General features: G+C 50.6%; 3 protein-coding genes across 3 annotated transcripts; all 3 read left to right on the forward strand.

Moving 5' to 3' along the window:
- Positions 1–2,353: 2,353 nt before the first annotated feature.
- LOC144097676 (protein abhd-3.2-like) lies at positions 2,354–3,067 on the forward strand. The gene has a single exon (XM_077630326.1). The coding sequence runs from the start codon at positions 2,354–2,356 to the stop codon at positions 3,065–3,067; it is 714 nt and encodes a 237-aa protein (XP_077486452.1).
- Positions 3,068–8,495: 5,428 nt separating this feature from the next.
- On the forward strand, positions 8,496–9,360 carry LOC144097677 (protein abhd-3.2-like). The gene is made up of 2 exons (XM_077630327.1): positions 8,496–8,996; positions 9,082–9,360. The coding sequence occupies exons 1-2, from the start codon at positions 8,496–8,498 to the stop codon at positions 9,358–9,360; spliced, it is 780 nt and encodes a 259-aa protein (XP_077486453.1).
- A 4,814-nt stretch (positions 9,361–14,174) lies between these two features.
- LOC144097678 (protein ABHD1-like) lies at positions 14,175–15,116 on the forward strand. Its single transcript, XM_077630328.1, has one exon. It carries the CDS (start codon positions 14,175–14,177, stop codon positions 15,114–15,116), a length of 942 nt encoding a protein of 313 aa, XP_077486454.1.
- The last annotated feature ends 4,068 nt before the right edge of the window (positions 15,117–19,184 follow it).

Here is a 19,184-nt window from a genome sequence, read left to right on the forward strand (position 1 = left end):
GATGATAAGCGTGTTTTGCCACATGTACCGCTATGGGGATATGCTTGTGCTTACTTTTTCGGAGACGTTTAAAAATGATGTGCACAAGGTTGAATGGAAACGGCGCAGTAAGTTGTAGTCGGCTGTGTCAGTAGGACGAGATACGTACATCAAAGCCAGCTCTGAGTTTGCTTAACATGTTCCCAAAGTTTTTTCAAGAGCCAGACAGATCCATACTGTCTCCAAGAACTGATAACTGTGCCTTTGCGCCACCCTATATGTCCATTTCTCAAATAACACTAACACCTACTATATTGCTGCACTACTTACTATGAATAATACTGTTTATATGATTTCATATAGAAAAGTTCGTGAAAATGAAACCGCGCTGTGTTTTCGGGCATTACTAAGACGTTCGAGGCAATAGACCGATAACCTCGAAAAAAAAATTCACAAGATAGTAACGAGTATGTAACGTGAATGTTTCAGCGTTAGCTATGGTGCGAAAGCAAGCAATTTTTTTAGCATTCTGGCGTGTTGTAGGCAGTCGCCTAGCGACTGCATGTGGCTAGGCCGAGCGCGCCTGGCTGCGCGATCGTCTGAGGCACGCTGAGCGTGTCGCGAGAGCTCGTTCTGGTTTTTGGTTGTTTTTTTTTGGTGGAAAGGAAATGGCGCAGTATCTGTCTCATATATCGTTGGACACCTGAACCGCGCCGTAAGGGAAGGGATAAAGGAGGGAGTGAAAGAAGAGAGGAACAAATAGGACCGTAGTGGAGGGCTCCGGAATAATTTCGACCACCTGGGGATCTTTAACGTGCACTGACATCGCACAGCACACGGGCGCCTTAGCGTTTTTCCTCCATAAAAACGCAGCCGCCGCGGTCGGGTTCCAGCCCGGGAACTCCGGATCAGTAGTCGAGCGCCCTAACCACTCAGCCACCGCGGCGGGGCCTCGTTCTGGGCCCGGGCCAGTGTTCGCCTGCCCTGACAATAAACCAGTCGCTGGTCCTGCTTTCCTCAACTCAGCAGGCATAACCTGAACTCCCCTCCTGTGATCGAGTGCATGTAGTGCAACACACGCCTCCTAGTGCACCATGCCCCTTCCACACAATTTCGTCGGCTTTCTTATCATGCCGCAGACGGCGAAGCAGCGTCCCTGTACTCTGCCAAGTTCGCAGAACCAGCCACTGCCGCTGGAGCTCCCATCAAAACAAACACGCCGGGCGGTCAATGGCGCGGAGCATCTTGGCATGGTGCCAAGGTCTGTGCTGCGGACGGTGCCGACGCCGACGACGCTGCAACTTAAGAACGAACGAAGAGCTAAGACACTGAAAGCCGTATTCTATTTGATAGGGCAAATTGCTGGGGATGAACGGAGCACAAGCACAGGGAGCAGCTAAGGCAGATATCGCGCTCGACACTTGTAGCCATGTGTTGTTGTTGTTGTTAGCCTATAAAAAGATGGCACATACCCACACTGGGGGATCGGCCAAGAATCGGGTGGCTATTCACCTGAACGCAGTTAACGAAAAGGAAAAGCACGTGGGAGCGCAACACCGGTGAATTTTTCGTCATAAACAGAAAAGGGATGAGAGTTTTGATTTTAAAATTTTAAGAAGAATAACAAAGAGATGGATTAAATAATAATGATTTAGTCAAAATGTAATAATTGTGTTGTTGTTGTTAGCCTTACGTCTTCGTCGTCTTCACCGACGCCGATGCAGCTGCCAACAGCGATGTGCAACGGCGACCCTGGTAAACCACCTACTGAGGGTATGTGCCACTTCAACAGAGGACAACGACGACAATGGCGAGAAACTGATTAACTAGCTAAGTGCTAGCGTTTGGATTACATGGGTCATTCAGTTTGGGGCTCAGGGATTATTCTATTAACCTCAGGCAATTAGAAGGAAAAATTCGCTGGAGGCACTTAAATATCTGTGCTACTGCAGTTTGAGACTCATTTCACTGATTTGAATTTGCTGTGCTTGAATTCATTTCAAGACAGAGGAGACGAGCAGCTGGAACGAGCGTTGCGCCACGTGACCTAGGTGGCGATGTAATGGACGCACGGTCACCGCAAGTATAAGCCATTAAATGCTATCGCCTTAATACATAAAACGTGCAGCAAATTACACGCAACCAACTTGAGCCAAGCTTAGAGCCTCCCAATAACCGTCCCTTCGATCTTTGTTATTTAATTTGTGCAGTAATAACGCAGTCATGGCCAATTTAGTATCAAAATGTTTTACTTTGCTGATTACACTGCAGTCGTCCTGGCGCATACAGTATTGGATGCTTCAGAAGTGGCATACTTCTAGAACGAAGAAGAGGTTGAAGTAGCAGAAGAACATGAGGATCGATGAGGTGGTCGATGGGCGTCGTGCCATATTTCAAGGCGCCCAGCAAGGGCCAGTTCCTGCTCTGCACGCCGTGCGCCGCCCAAGTTTTCTACCACGTGCTGACGGTGCGCAAGCCAGTGTGCCGCAGCTTTGTGAAAGGCTACTTCCGCAACCCGGTCTGGTGCACCGACTCCAACCTGCAGCGCCTCGTCGGCAGCCTCTACCACCGGTGGCTGCCGCGTGTCAACTACTGTCGCGACCTGTTGGTGCTGTCGGACCGGGGCCTGGTGGCACTCGACTGGCTCAACGAGGGCCGACCTGGCAGCCAGAACCGCAGATGGCACCCTCTGCTGCCCGCGCTCGCCGCGGTCGGCTTCCCCTGTCTCGTGGTGAACAGGCGCGGCTGGGGGGACGTGCCCCTCACCACGAACAGCCTCGCCTACGCGGCCATCGTCAGCGACTTTCCCGAGGTGATGAGTAAGGTGCGCAAGCCCTATCGACGCGAGTGTCCTCTGGCCGCGGGCGTGTTCCTGGGCGGCCTGCTGCTGTCCCTCCACCTGTGCCAGAGGGGTCCAGAGGCGCAGCTGGACGCGGCGCTGGCCGTGTCGCCGCCCTTCGAGCCCGCCGTGGCCGCCCGCACCCTGTCCTATCCCTGGGGCTGCAACCTGCAAGCTGCAGATCGAAGGGCTGGCTATGCATGGCGCAGCGACCGCTCGTCTTCCTCGGGTCTGCGGACGACTCGCTGAACACCGAGCGAACCTTGTCCGAAGACGAGGTGGTCACCCTGGCTGGCCGCCGTGGTGAATCCGCGCGGAGGCTACATTGGTTCCGTGGACGGCAAACTATCCACGCCAGTTCTACGCGGAACGATTTGTGGCCGGCTTCGCCGTGGGACTGCGCAAAGTGTGAAGGCGCGCGGCGTTAGGGTGCTGCGGACACTGGGGGATTAAAGGCTTCTCGCAAGTATACAACTCCGCAATGTGAAACCAGTGAAAGATTTTTTTATTATTATTGATTAGAGATTGTCGTTGATGACTGCCGCCTCTTAGCCCCCGTTTGAAAATAACATCGTTGTCTTACTTTATGTGAAATGAGAATCGCCACTTTAGTTCAATGCACAATGGTTCTTGTCTGCTTTTATTTTGAAAGCAATAATGCTCTAGGTTTCCGCTCTTGCCTGTCGTCGCGGAGAATCCACCATTGACCTTTAGCGTGACCTATGTGTGACGTTATACCAGCTGTGGAAAAGCGGGGCCCCAACTCGGCTCGTCGCGATCGTCCCAGCGAATCATCCACGGTTTTCCATCCATCCATTCATCCATCCTGTGGCGAAACGCACGTTTGCGCAGTAGGATCATATGGCCAATACGGGTGAAATCACTCCGGCTAGGGTAGAGTAGCTTTCACTACAAAATAACAGAAAAAAAATTACAACGTGTACTGCCGTCGTGGGAAAACCCGCATTCTTTCGCATTCCTGCACATAAGCATGCTTAAGTGCCTTCATAACTTTTTCTCTTCGCTACATTTATCGGAATGGCATGCTTGTCTACTGCTCGGCACTTATAAGACTTGCTCCGCTTGGATTCTACTGTCTTTAATTCCAACTCAGCAAGGAAGAGGTGGCGCGTGAACAGCACAGATGAACACAAAGTACACATTTTTACAAGACTAATATTTTCGTCAGAGTATCCTGTCAACCCGAAGGCAAAGCGCTCGATAGAAATAGTGCACAAACCAATCGGAGAACAGATATTAAGATACGAGTTAACATTGTTTGGTCTTTGTTCTGAGACCGTATTCTATTTTAACGGGGCGAATTACTGGTGGTGAAGGTGCTGAGATGCCAGCAGGACACGTTTACACCAGCAATGCGAATAACGGCTCGAGACCGAGACATGGGCCAGCCGCCGCGAGCCTGACGCCAGCGGGCAGGAACGCAGCCAAGCCTACCGGCCTAGCCACTGCACGTGACTACTGCCTACATCTCCCCTGAAAAAAAAAACAGACTCTTGGGAGGATTGACGCAACGTCCGCACCTGCTGTGCCAGTGGCAAGCATCAGCACAGGTTATTTGTGAATCTTCTGGAGAATCTGAAGTACCAGAGAGTGTTAGTGCCTCGTCGTCTTCTTGTATGTCGCCATACAGAGATCCCTCGTATAAGACATCTTGGTTGTTTCTCTCCTCTTCCGCAGGCTTGAAAAAGGAGTCAAGTTGTGTTCGACTTCGCCGTATAGGGCTGTTCCGTGTCAACTAGATGTGATCTAGCCTCGCTTGCAGGCGCCACCACGTTCCCTTTTCGCTTTAAGTCTGTAACCCAGATTTGACCTCCTTCCAGAAGGGTCGGAAGTGGCCGTACGCCAAGTCGTCTCAAGTAGTTTTTTTTCGCTGCTGTTTTTGGTATTCGATTTCAAAAATCTGAAGTTTAGTGGCGTCTGGCAAACGGGGAATAAGCCTTCCCGGAGTCAGAGAAATCTTTGTCCCCAACGGCCTCGCTACCAATAGTCTAGATGGGCTGTAGCCATCTTTCATAGGAGTTGACCTGCAGGACAAGAGGGTCAGGTACGTGTCTTGGGTCTTGTTCAGTGAAGTTTTGATAATTTTCACAGCAACCTCAGCGACTCCGTTGCTCTGAGAGTAGTGTGGCCTTGAGGTGACGTGTTTGAACCCGTATTCTTAAGCAAACTTAGTGAAGTCAGAGGATAAGAACTGTGGTCCAATATGAGAGACCAGCAGCTCTGGAATGCCGTGACGGGTGACAATTGATTTGCAGTGATTGAAAACTGTACTAGGTGATAGCTTCTCTAGACGAGTCAGTTCTGGATATCTGAAGTAATAATCAGTCACAATTAACCACCAGTAGCTATAGAAGAAGAACAGGTCCATTGCAACTCTCTCCCACCGTCTTGAAGTAAACTCAGTGCTTTGAAGAGGCATTTTCGGTTGTTTGACGTCTTGACACATTCTGAACAATGTTTTATGGTGGTTTCTATGTCTTTAATTGGCCAATGTGTTGTAGGTAGTAGCCACGTGCAGTGGCTAGGACGGTACGCTAGGCTCCGAGAGGTCTCCAACTCAGGACCGTAGAGCAGCCGAGGAGCACACGACAATGGAGGCTGATGTCGGAGTATGCTGAAAGTCGTAGGTGGGATGCCAGATTCGTCGGCTCCTGTGTCGATCTTGAATTTGACAGGTGTGCCTTGCACGAGGGTGGTTGTCTCCCACGTCGACGTATCAAAGGACGAGACGGTTCCGCGAAACACATCTTCGCTGTCGGGTCCGGATGCTTACACGATGCCAACCCGGCCTGACATGCAGACAGAAGCGTAGTGGCCCTTCTGGTGTCAGCCTTTGCATACATGTGTCCGCGCTGGGCATAGTGAACGCGGGTGTCGTTCTTTTCCTCACAAACGACACAATAACGAAAAGCTGTCAGCTGTCGCGGATGTGGCCTTGATTAAAAAAGTGCTCTCGGCTCTCATTGACGTGAGTAGCGTTCGTGGGGTGCCTGACTTGCTGCCTGTCTGATGCAACTTTGTTGACAGTCAGCGTTTCGGGGTTAAAATCCGCTTTGCTGCTGACGTACGCTTTCGACCTGTCTGATGAACTCAAGCGCCTTCTGAAGAGTAAGATCAGCGTTAAGTCGCAGTCTCCCTAACAATTTCAGGTCTTTAATGCCGACGACCGGTCTATCTCGAACCAGTTCCTCTCGGAGGGTGCCGTACTCACAATGGTTGGAACGCGTGTGAAGCGCAGTCTCGAAGTCTTCCATGCATTCGCCGTCGTTTCGGACCCTTGTTTTGAAGCGTGCCCGTTCAAAAATGACGTTGCGCCGTGGTATGAAGTAAATGTTGCACTGCTTTAGGACGACTTCTAAGTTCTGGGCGTTCTCTCCGGGGAGTTTGAAGGTTCCGAAAGAGTCCTCGGCCTGGTCGCCCATCAAGTAAAGGAGCGTGTCGACTCGGTCCAACCCTGAATTGTCGCCAAGATCGGAAGCCGTGTTGAAACGCTCGAACTGCTTCCTCCATTTCGGCCAGTCTGCAGGGGTCGTGAAGGAGAAGGCCTCGGGCGGTTCAATAACGAAGCACGCCATGTTCTGGCCACGTAGAGCAGGCCATAGACGCTGTTGTGATGTGTGCCACAGTAAATCGGTATTCGAGCGAGAGGACGCAGACCCGGCTGGGCTTTGTGTGGGAATTGCGTTACTTATGACACATACATACATACATACATACATACATACATACATACATACATACATACATACATACATACATACATACATACATACATACATACATACATACATACATACATACATACATACATACATACATACATACATACATACATACATACATACATACATACATACATACATACATACATACATACATACATACAGTCGCGACGAAATAAGATTAGCACTGTGACGTACCACCGCAGCGGCAGATAGAAACGCTGAGCGCTGCGGTTTTGAACATGCCGATAACAAAAGTGCTGGGCGTGTTCGCGAAGCATGGCGTCGCGCCAGCCGCACGGTGTGATTTTCGTCGCTCCGGTGACGTCATTGTGCTAATATTTTTTCGTCGCGACTGTACATACATACATACATACATACATACATACATACATACATACATACATACATACATACATACATACATACATACATACATACATACATACATACATACATACATACATACATACATACATACATACATACATACATACATACATACATACATGCATACATACATACATGTTTACATTCAACATGTTGAGATGCCAACCGGACAGGTTATTCCATCCAGGCGAATATCGGCTCAAGCAGTAGACATGTGCCAACCGCCGCGAGCCTCACGCCAGCGCGCAGCAGCGCAGCCAAGGTTACCGGCCTAGCCAGTGCATGTGGCTACTGCCTACAACAGAAGGGACCACAAGCACCAGGAGCAGCTAAGGCAGATCGCGCTCATGCAGGAGAGTCGTACCCGGATGTACTGTTTTTGTTGTTGTCGTCGTCGTTGTCGTCGATGTTGTTGTTTTCGCTGTCGTCGTCGTCGTCGTCGTCGTCGTCGTCGTCGTTGTTGTTGTTGTTGTTGTTGTTGTTGTTGTTGTTGTTGTTGTTGTTGTTGTTGTTGTTGTTGTTGTTGTTGTTGTTGTTGTTGTTGTTGTTGTTGTTGTTGTTGTTGTTGTTGTTGTTGTTGTTGTTGTTGTTGTTGTTGTTGTTGTTGTTGTTGTTAGCTCTTCAAAAGATGGCACATACCCACTCTGAGTGATCGGCCAAGAAACCGAAAGCAGAGGTTGCTTTTCACCTGTGTTCAATAAAGGCAAAAGAAAAGCACGCGGGAGTGCCACACCGGTGGATTTTACCTCAAGAAGGCCATGGAATTAAAAGGACTAAGAGTTTGGATTCAATAAAAAGGAGAGGGATTAAAAAGAGTGAAAGCAGGTTTTTGCACAAATAGGCCGGGGGAAAGAATTCACGGCGGGCTACACAAAATGGCGAGCAAGATGGCGGGCAGTGCCGACGGCCAGTCCAAAAACCAAGCGATCCCGTGCAGCGCGGTGACGCTTCGTCTTTCATCGGCGCCTCGTCTTCATCGGCTCTTGGTCAGTGATCTGCCCATGCGGCATCAGGCGCGACCGTCATGGTTCGCAACAAAAGGAATAATAATTAAGCCAACAACAGCCTACAAAAGATGGCGCATCAACGATGACGACGAAGCGCGGCAGCTGTTTCGTCTTCATCGTCTTCGTTGACGCCGATAACGACAACAAGAAGGGCGCGAAACTGAGGGAATAGCTAAGAGATAACGCTCCGAAAATGAGATTTCGTGGGTCATTCAATTCGTGGCTTAGGGATTATTCCATAAACCGCAGGCAATTATTAAGAATACATGCAAAGTGTACCAATAAGCAGCCAACCAACTTGAACCAAGTCTTCCAAGGACCATCCCTCGGACTTTTGTTATTAATTTATACATAAATAACATAGTTATGGCTAGATTAGTATCAAAATGTTTCACTTTGCTGATGGCAATGCTGTCATTTTTGCGCACTCAAATTTGGATGCGGCAGAAACGGCGTACGATTAGAACGAAGAGGTCGAATCAGAAGAAGGAGAGCAAACGCGGAGGAAGAAGAAGTAGAAGAAGAACGTGAGGATCGATGAGGCGGATGATGGGCGTCGTGCCACATTCGAAGGTGTCCACCAAGAGCGAGTCGCTGCAGTGCCCGCCGTGCGCCGCTCAAGTCGTCTACGACGTGCTGGCGGTGCGCAAGCCGGTGTGCCGCAGCAGTCGCCTGCGCCGCTTCCTAAGCGTCCAGATGGAAGCCTTCGTGGAGGGATACTTCCGCACCACGATCTGTAGCACCGGCGCCAACCTACAGCGCCTCGTCGGCTGCCCCTACCACCGGTGGCTGCCGCGTGTCAACCACCGTCGCGAGCTGTTGGTGCTCTCGGACCGGGGCCTGGTGGCACTCGACTGGCTCAACGAGGACCGACCCGGCAGCCAGAGCCGTCCGTGGCGCCCTCTGCTGCCCGCGCTCGCCGCGGTCGGCTTCCGCGGTCTCGTGGTCAACGGGCACGGCTGCGAGGGCGTGCCCTTCACCGGGCACCGCATCACCTACACGGCCAGAGCCGGCGACTTTCCCGAGGGGGTGAGCAAGGTGCGCCAAGCCCTTTCCGCGCGAGTGCCTTCTGGCCGCGGGCGTGTCCATGGGCAGCCTGGTGCTTTCCCTCCACCTGTGCCAGCGGGGTCAACACGCGAAGCTGGACGCGGCGCTGGCCGTGTCGCCGCCCTTCGAGCCTGCGGTGGCCTCCCGCACCCTGTCCAACCCCTGGGGCTTCAACCGGCTCCTGAACGCTTGCATCACGCGCGGTCTCGTGGGCCGCCTGCGAGACAGCGAGGAGGTGGTGCGCGTTGCTAAGGTGATCCGGGCTGATGATGTATTCCGTTGCGGGACATTGGCTTCGTTTGACCCGCACTATGCTGCCCCTGCATTCGGCTTCCAATCTGAAGATGACTTTTAGGAAAACTGCAGCTCGAAGGGCCGGCTGTGTATGGTGCAGCGACCGCTCGTCTTCCTTGCTTCGGAGGACGACTCGCTGAACTCCGAGCGAACCTTGCCCGAAGTGGAGCCTCGTTCGCCCTGGCTGGCCGCCGTGGTGAATCCGCGCAGAGGCCACATTGGTTTCGTGGACGGTTTCCACGCCAGTCCTTCTACGCGGAACAATCTGCGGCCCCCTTCGCCGTGGGACGGCGCAAAGTGCGCAGGGCGCGGGGCATGCAGCTGCTGCAGACGCTGAGAGACTAAAGTCTTGTCAAGACACGAAAGTATACAACTCCATCAACGTGAAACGAGTCGTACGTTTTTTTTATTATTATTGATTATGGATTGTCGTTGGTGGCAACGCCTCTTATCCCCCCGCTGGAGGGTAACATCGTTGTCTTACTATATCGTGAAATGAGAATAGTCACCTTCGTTTGATGCACATGGGCTCTTGTCTGCTTTTTCTCTTGGCTGCATTCATCGGATTGGCATGCTGGGCTACTGCTCGGCGCTTATATGACGGTTCACTACGGTGAATTCTACTGTATTTAATTTCAGCTCAGCGAAGAAGAGGTGACGCATAACAGCACAGATGAACAAAAAGTAAACATTTTTACAAGCCTAATATATTTGTCAGAGTATCCTGTCAACCCGAAGACAGAGCGCTCGAGAGAAATAATGTACAAACCAATAGCAGAACAGATATTAAGATATGAGTTTATATTGCATGGTCTCTGTTCTAAGACCGTACTCTCTTTGATGGAGCGAATTACTGGTGAGGAAGAGACCACAAGCACTAGGAGCATCTAAGAAAGGTCGCGCTCATAGAGGAAACTGGTACCCGGTTTGTTGTGTTTTTTTGTTGATGGTCTTGTTGTTGTTAGCCTTTCAAAAGATGGCACACACCCACACTGGGTGATCGGCCAAGAAGCGGGAGGCAGAGCTTGCTTTTCACCTGTACTCACTAAAAGCAAAAAAAAAAGCACGCGGGAGATCAGCACCGGTGTATTCTGCCTTCAGAAGGGCATGACATTAAAATGAATAAGAGTTTGGATGTAATGAAAGATGGACGGAAGAACCTTAGCATTCAATTCATCTGCACTTCCACGTGCCATTATTCTTTGGAATGATCTTCCCAACTGTATCGCATCTATCGGCAACCACCAATCATTTCAAGACCAACTGCACAAACATTTTCTTTAACGACATTGTGTCTTGTTTCAGGTTGTTCTGTGTCCTTGGTCCCCTTTTCTTCTCGTTGGTATTTTACAAAGTTTTGGTTTCTTGTGCAATTTCAGCCATCTGTATGTTTTTTATGACTACTGCTTTTTCCTTTTGATGCCTATTGGGCACTTGCGATGCATTCTTGCTACTAATTTAATTTTTGTTGCTCGCGGTGATGTATGTCTTTTAGTTACGTTTTGCCCTGTATATTTATAATTGTGTTTAATTTTTGCCTTGTATCACGCGTTGTTTTTAATTTATTCTTCCTATTTGCTTAATCTATTGTTTTGCCCCCCTTACTCAAAGCCCTTCTGGGCCCTGTAAGGTATTTTGAATAAATAAATAAATAAACGATTGATAATTAAATCAATGACGAAGCTCGGCTGCTGTTTCGTCTTCATCGACGCCGACGCCGACAACGACAACGGCGGGAAACTCAGGAACTGGCTAAGAGCTAACACTCTAAAAATGAGATTGCGTGGGTCACACAATTGTGGGAGGCAAGGCAAAGCCTAGAAAAGAGATGGCTTAAACAAAAATACAACAAAAAGCTTAGAAATAGGATAGTCACACTCACGGAAGAAATTCAAGACCACTCCACAGAACTCGCGAGACAGCAGTGGAACCACATCTGCGAAAATATAAATGGCAATCTAGGCACGAGAGAGACGTGGAATCTTCTGCTGCATCTCCTTGATCCGGAATCGAACAAAGCTACAACTCAAAAGGAAATCACCAAAATTCTAAATACAGACCCAGGCACGGATCAAGATATTATAAACACGCTCCAGCAGAAATACTTCTGCACAACCCGAGAGACGAAGTCCCTACCCGATTATAAAGGACAACCTAACCCCATCCTGGACGCTGAGATAACGATGGCGGAAATAAGAGCAGCCCTCCTTAAGATACGCACGACATCCCCTCCGGGAGAGGACTGCATTAACAGTAAGACACTCAGAAACCTATACGACGCTTCCATCACAGCCCTCACGGACTTTGCGAACGGATGTTGGAGGGAAGGAAAACTCCCAGCGTCTTGGAAACACGCCATTGTTAAATTCATTCCAAAACCGGGCAAAAAGCTCGCGCTCGAAAATCTCAGACCTATTTCGCTTACTTCTTGCTTAGGAAAAATGATTGAGCACGCCATACTCGACAGACTGCAGTCCCACATGCACAAAGAGAATTTATATCCAAACACTATGGTCGGCTTTAGACCATATTTATCAACACTGGATACGATGCTCAGACTAGAAAACGAGGTCCTATCTCAGGAGCAAGAAATAAGCACAAGGGCAATCCTAGCTCTAGATTTAACCAAAGCATTTGATAACGTCAAACACAAAGCAATCCTAGATTCTCTTTCACCGTTGTATGTAGGCGAAAGCACGTTTAACTGCCTCAAGGACTTTCTCTCCGATAGAACGGCTAAAATTCAAATTGGCACAATCAAATCCGACACCTTCACTTTAGGAGACAGAGGAACGCCGCAAGGATATGTCCTGCGCTTACTATTATTCAATATAACCCTCATCAAAATGGCACGCGAACTCGCCAAAATACCAGACCTAGAACACTCCTTGTACGCGGACGATATCACCCTTTGGACCACCAAGGGGAGTATCGGCACGATACAAGATACGCTACAACAAGCGGCAGATGTAGTAGTAGAGGAGGCACAAGCCGCGGGACTTGCGTGTTCCCCCCAAAAATCTGAACTCCTCATCCTACACCCAAAGCGTCAAAAAAAAAATAAAGCGCCTGAGATCAAAATATACGCGGAAGGGGCAGCCATTCCAGAAGTGGAAACACTAAGAATCTTGGGAATGCTGATACAGTCAAACCGAAAAAAACGACACACTAATTAAGAAGCTGAGAAACACCGTCAACCAAATCTCCTTCCTCATCAGACGCATCGCGAATAGGCGAGGAGGAGTTAAAGAAGCTGAGACCAGGAAACTAATCCAGGCCTTCGTTCTTAGCAGAGTCATCTACTCCACACCATACGTCACCCTCACTGTCAGAGAAAGGGACGAAGCGGATTCTCTAATTCAACAATCCTACAAAATTGCGCTGAACCTCCCTCGTCATACCCCAAATGAAAAACTAATACAGTTAGGAATTCATAACACCTTAGCGGAAATGATGGAAGCACACCTCACCGCACAATACGAAAGTCTATCAGGCACTGAAACGGGACGTTTCATCCTAAAGAAGGCAGGAATACAATATGAAGGAATGCGTGCACACACCTTGCCAATTCCAAGACTCGCGCACGAACACTTAATAGTCCATCCTCTGCCCAAAAACATGCATCCACTCTATGATACAGACAGAAGAAAGGCTAGGGCACAAAAACTTCACGAAAGATTTTCAGTTCAGAAAGACACGGCGCATGTGGACGTGGCAGAACATGCGGACAGAGACGCCTTTTCCATGCCAGTTGTCGATCATCGAGGTTCTCCCGTCGTATCGGCGACAATCGATAAAACAAAATTTCCGGAGGAGGCCGAAGAAGCTGCCATAGCTTTAGCAATTACCTCCACCACTGTCAAATACATTATCAGCGACTCTAAAACCGCAATTCGAAATTTTTGCAAAGGAAGGGCCCACTCAGCAGCCATCAATATATTACAAAAAATCTTCAATACCCGCCAGATCACATTGATCTGGGTCCCCGCCCATTCGGGCCATCCTGGAAACGAGGCGGCGCACCAATTTGCCCGAGGATTCGTAGTTATCCGGGAGGTGCGTTACCCCGAGCTCAGTTCGGCCAAGTTGCGAATGACGACCTACAAAGAAATTACTACCCACTTCAAGAAAGAAAGACAAATCTTCCCAGACCCACATAGATCTTTAAGTAAAACACAACAAGTCAGTTGGCGGCAGCTCCAAACACTTTCTTCAATCCGTACATGTACTCCATATGGTTCCCAGAGCAGTTCAGCCCCATCTGTTCTCTCTGTGGGCACCATAAGGCAGACACACCCCACATCTTATACTCATGTCCTCAAGACAAGCCGTCGAACAGTCTGCAGCTCTCTACCCAATCGCAGTGGGAGGCCGCGCTGCTCAGCTCGGACCCGGAGGTTCAACTCCGAGTCACGGAGCGGGCCAAAGAGGTCGCCGAGCGACATCGTCGGTCGGCCACCTGGCGTCCGGCCTAGAAGAGGTGCCCACCGCGGGGAGGGGAACGTCACCCCAACCCGTGCCAAAGACCTTTTCTTTATTAAAGTTTACCTCCTCCTCTAAAAATGAGATTGCGTGGATCCCTCAATTCGTGGCTCAGGGATCATTCCATAAACCGCCGACAGTTAGTAAGAACACATAAGAAGTATAGCAGATCACAGGCAACCAACTTGAACCAAGTCTCAAAGGAACCATCCCTTGGACATTTGTTATTTAATTTATACATTAATAACATAGTTATGACCAGATTAGTATCAAAATGTTGCGCTTTGCTGATGGCAGTGCTGTCTTCTTTGTGCATTGAATTCTGGATGCGGCAGAAACGGCATACGACTGGAACGAAGAAGAGGTTGAAGTAGCAGAAGAACGTGAGGATCGATGCGGCGGTCGATGGGCGTCGCGTCACAATTAAAGGCGCCCACCAAAGCCGTGTTGCTGTTATGTCCGGCGTGCACCGCCCACGTCGTCTGCGACGTGCTGGCGGTCCGCAATCCGGTGTGCCGAAGCGGTCGCCTGCGCCGCTTCCTCAGCGTCCAGATGGAAGTCTTCGTGAAGGGATACTTCCGCACCACGATCGGTAGCAGCGGCGCCAACCTGCAGGGCCTCGTCGGCTGCCTCTACCACCGGTGGCTGCCGCGTGTCAAGTACCGTCGCGAGCTGTTGGTACTCTCGGATCGGGGCCTGGTGGCACTCGACTGGCTCAACGAGGACCGACCGGGCAGCCAGCGCTGGCCGTGGCACCCTCTGCTGCCCGCGCTCGCCGCGGTCGGCTTCCCCGGTCTCGTGGTCAACGGGTGCTGCTGCGGAGGCGTGCCCCTCACCGCAAACCGCATCACCTACGCGCCCAGCGTCAGCGACTTTGCCGAGGTGGTGAGCAAGGCACCCAAGCGCTATCGGCGCGAGGGCCTTCTGGCCGCGGGAGTGTCCCTGGGCGGCCTGCTGCTGTCCTTCCACCTGTGCCAGCGGGGTCCACCCGCGCAGCTGGACGCGGCGCTGGCCGTGTCGCCGCCCTTCGAGCCCGCGGTGGCCGCTCGCACCCTGTCCAACCCCTGGGGCTTCAACCGGCTCTTGAACGCTTGCATCACGCGCGGTCTCGTTGGCAGCCTGCGAGACAGCGAGGAGGTGGTGATTGTTGCCAAAGTGATCCGGGCTGACGACGTGTTCCGTTGCTGGACACTGGCTTCGTTCGACCCGCACTATGCAGCCCCGGCATTTGGCTTCCAATCCGTGCAAGACTTTTTGAGAACCTCCAGCTGGAGGGGCCGGCTGTGCATGGTGCGCCGACCGGTCGTCTTCCTTGTGTCGGCGGACACTCGCTGAACCCCGAGCGAACCTTGCTTGAAGACGAGGTGCTCGCCTTGGCTGGCCGCCGTGGTGGCACCGCGCGGAGGCCACATAGGCTTCATGGAGGGCCAACGGCGGAAGCGGCAGCCCTTCTACGCGGAACGCTTTGTGGCCGCCTTCGCAGCGAGTGAGACTGCGCAAAGTGTGCAAGGCGCGCGGCGTTCGGGTGCGGCCGTCGCTGGGCGACTATAGTTTTGTCGAAAGTATACAACTCTAGCAATTTGATACGAATTGAAGGTTTTTTATTATTATTGATTAGCGATTGTCGCTGGGGCCTGCATTCACTTGGCCCCTCATTTGAGGGTAACATCATCGCCAAACTTGATCGTGAAGTGAGAATAACCACTTTCGTTCGATACACAATGGCTCTTGTCTGCTTTTTTTCTTCGCTACTGTGGTATTGTATTCTGTAGTTATGTTTGTATAAACTAGGTGGCGCTAGGCATGCGCCCTATCTGGTCAGCTGACTCGCACATCTGTATATATATTCATCATTGAACTGGAATAAAAGGGAGTTGGTCGAAGTATGTAGGTGGCGGGTGCTTGACGTGGTGGTGCTCCGGCTGCTCCGGGCAGTCGGACCGGGCAGTTCCCCAACGGTACGGGATACAACAGTTGGCGACGAGTGGTGAAGTAACCGAACGCGGAAGCAATGAGCCTGCATCAACCGCCCGAGTTCCTGCCGACGCCCGGGAAGCCCGCCATTCCTTGGACGCAGTGGCACCGCCTTTTCAAGAACTATCTCCTGGCGTCCGGGAGCGACGCTCACCCACCTGCGCGCCGTAAAGCTTTGCTGCTACACTGTTTGGGTGTGGAAGGCCAACGCTTGTACTACGCGTTGCCGGAGGAGAAATCGTCGACGCCGCCTACAGAAGGAAAGGAAGGAAGCGGTACGAGCGACGAGTACGATGCAGCGGTGGCTACGTTGGACGCTTACTTCACTTCTAAAACGAACGTCGTCGTGGAGCGGCATCGGTTCGGACAACGCACCCAACTGCCCGGGGAGACTGCAACAGCGTTCGTCACGGCGTTGCGTGAGCTGGCATTAAGTTGCGACTTCGGTAAGCAGGCTGACGATTTTATTCGTGACCAACTTGTAGCGAAAACGTGCAACCCTGTTCTTCGGGAACGCTTACTGCTTGAAGGCACTTCGCTCACTCTTGAACGCGCACTGGCTATTGCAAACAGTATCGAAGAAGCCACGAAATACTCACTTGAGCTGCAGTCATCGGCTGCGAGCGTTCAAAAGGTCGAAAAACATCGGATGCCATGCCGCTCAGAAACGCAGTTACCGCGTTCGCAGCAGCCGAAGTCCTGTTTCCGTTGCGGGTCTTCAGGGCATCTTGCAGATTCCAAGACATGCAAGGCGCGGGGTAAAACTTGCAGCAAATGTGGCAAACGAGGACATTTTCAGCGTGTCTGTAGAAGCGGCATGCCTGACGAAAGGGCCCTTGCTGTCCGAGAAGTCGACACCTGCAGTGCATCCGGCGATCTCAACGTGTTGCTTCTCGACCGGCAGTGCAAAGGAGGGATACACACAGAAGTCTTCGTACAAGATGTTCCTATACGTTTCCTCGTAGACACGGGTTCTGCTGTCTCCATTCTGTCGAACGCCACGTATTCAAGGTTGAAACGCTTCCCTTTGCAGCCAACATCAGCGTCACTCTACGATTTCTCTCGCCGCAGAATAACCATCGAGGGGTGTTTCACGGCGCCAGTCATCTTCCAGGATCGGCAGGCCGACATTCTCTTCTACGTCGTCAAGGACGGTACTGACATTCTCGGCATCGACGCTGTCGAAACGCTGCGTCTGCAAATCAACGGTACGTCATTGCAATGCACCCATATTACGCAAGCGCCAGAAGGCCTTGACCGTGAACTGTTTTGCCAGTTTCCGCACTTGTTTGATGGCAAGTTAGGGCTTGCAACAAATTTTGTCCATAAGGTCAAGATAAGAGAAGGAATCACGCCTGTTGTTGCTAAGTTGCGGCGTTTGCCATTTTCAATGCGAGACCGAGTACGCGAAGAGCTGCAGCGCCTTGAGCAAGAAGATGTCATAGAAAAGATTGACACGTCTGAATGGGTGTCTCCAATCGTAGTAGTAGCAAAGAAAAACGGCAAGATAAGAATTTGTGTCGATCTGCGCGAACCAAACAAAGCGATTGTCGTTGACAAATTTCCACTGCCGCACACGGAAGAAATATTGCACAAACTTCATGGCGCAAATTACTTTTCAAAGATTGATTTAGCAGCTGCATATCACCAAGTTCTGCTAAGCCCTGAAAGCAGGGAACTGACTACCTTCATAACCGATAGTGGACTGTACAGATTCAAGCGCGTCTGTTTCGGTCTTGCATCAGCACCGTCTGCGTTTCAGAAAATGATGGCCACTATTTTGCAGAACTGCAAAAACACTTTGTGCTACATAGATGATGTCATTGTGTACGGAAGCACACGTGAAGAGCACTTCAAGAATTTGAAACAAGTTTTGCACTTGATTGCAAAGGCTGGATTGAAGTTGAATGACAAATGCATTTTTAATGTGCAAGAAGTCGACTTCCATGGTCACAGGATCAGTCACAAGGGAATACGCCCTTTACAAAGTAACATTGACGCCATCAAGGCTGTGCCAGCCCCAACAAATGTCGGTACTCTGCGCTCATTCTTGGGCATGGTAGGCTACTACGCCAAATTTATACCTGACTATGCGGTGGTTGTCGAGCCTCTTCGAGAGTTGCTACGTAAGAATGCCACATTCACATGGAACCCTGCAAGACAAGCTTGTTTCGAGCAACTGAAATGTTCCCTGGCCACAAGATGTTTACAGCTATTTGATCCTGCGGGTGACATTATTGTCACTACGGATGCCTCATCCATTCGCTTGGGAGCAGTGTTGCAACAGACAAGGAATGATGAACTGGTGACGATTGCTTTTGCTTCTCGCAGGCTTACTTCACAGGAACAGAAGTATTCTGTAGGGGAATTGGAAGCCCTTGCTTGCTTGTGGGCATGCGAATATTGGAGAGTGTACCTTTGGGGTCGTTCATTCATATTACGCACCGATCACCAGGCTCTGGTCACACTCCTTAGTACAAAGGGAGTAGGTCGCCGACCGTTCCGGATTGCGAGGTGGCACGCCAGGCTGTTGGCATACAACTTCACGATTGAATTTCACAAGGGTGACAAGAATACTGTTGCTGATGCTCTTTCAAGGATGCCCCTTCCAGGTCGTGTGGAGGAAGAGGAAGAAGAGACTGTTTGTGTTGTCTCAACATGCATTACTCATGAAGAGTTTGTCATTGAAACGATGCAGGACCCGTTGCTGCAGCAGGTTATAAAGTGGGTGACATCGGCATGGCCCGCAGTGAAGATGTTGCCTGCCGAAGCAGTTCCGTTCTACCGGGTGCAAACTGAGCTCTCAGTCGTTGGAGACCTCCTGCTTCGTGGTGACAAATTTGTAGTACCTTCGTCCCTCGTAGCACGGCTTCTTGACGCAGCCCACGAGTCTCATCCGAGAATAACGAGGACAAAGCAGCGACTACGTGAGCAATACTGGTGGCCTGCTATGTGCAAGCAAGTAGAACAATTCATTGCATCCTGCGCGGTATGCCAATCTGTTGACAAGTCTGCAAAACCCGTGACACCACCTCTGCAGCCAGTTGCATTCCCATCTGCACCATGGCAGAAGCTAGGCATCGATATTGTGGGCCCTTTTTCCGAAGTGCCGGCAGATTGCCGTTTTGCCATTACAGCCATCGATTACTACAGCAAGTGGCCTGAGGTTTGTTTCTCAGCAAGGGTGACAACTGCAACAGTCATCTCCTTTCTGCGAAGCATCTTCAGCAGGGAAGGATATCCAGACGAGATTGTGAGTGATCATGGTGCTCAGTTTACAGCCTTGGAGTTTGACAGTTTCCTCAAAGAACGTGGCATCGCTCATACGTATTCGGCAGTCTATCATCCGCAAGCTAACGGGCAGGTAGAGAGGTTTAATCGAGTACTCAAAGAGTACGTTCAAGTCTGCGCACAAGAACATCGGCCTTT

The sequence above is a fragment of the Amblyomma americanum genome, chromosome 7 (genome assembly GCF_052857255.1).
Source record: "Amblyomma americanum isolate KBUSLIRL-KWMA chromosome 7, ASM5285725v1, whole genome shotgun sequence".
Lineage (NCBI taxonomy): Eukaryota > Metazoa > Arthropoda > Arachnida > Ixodida > Ixodidae > Amblyomma > Amblyomma americanum.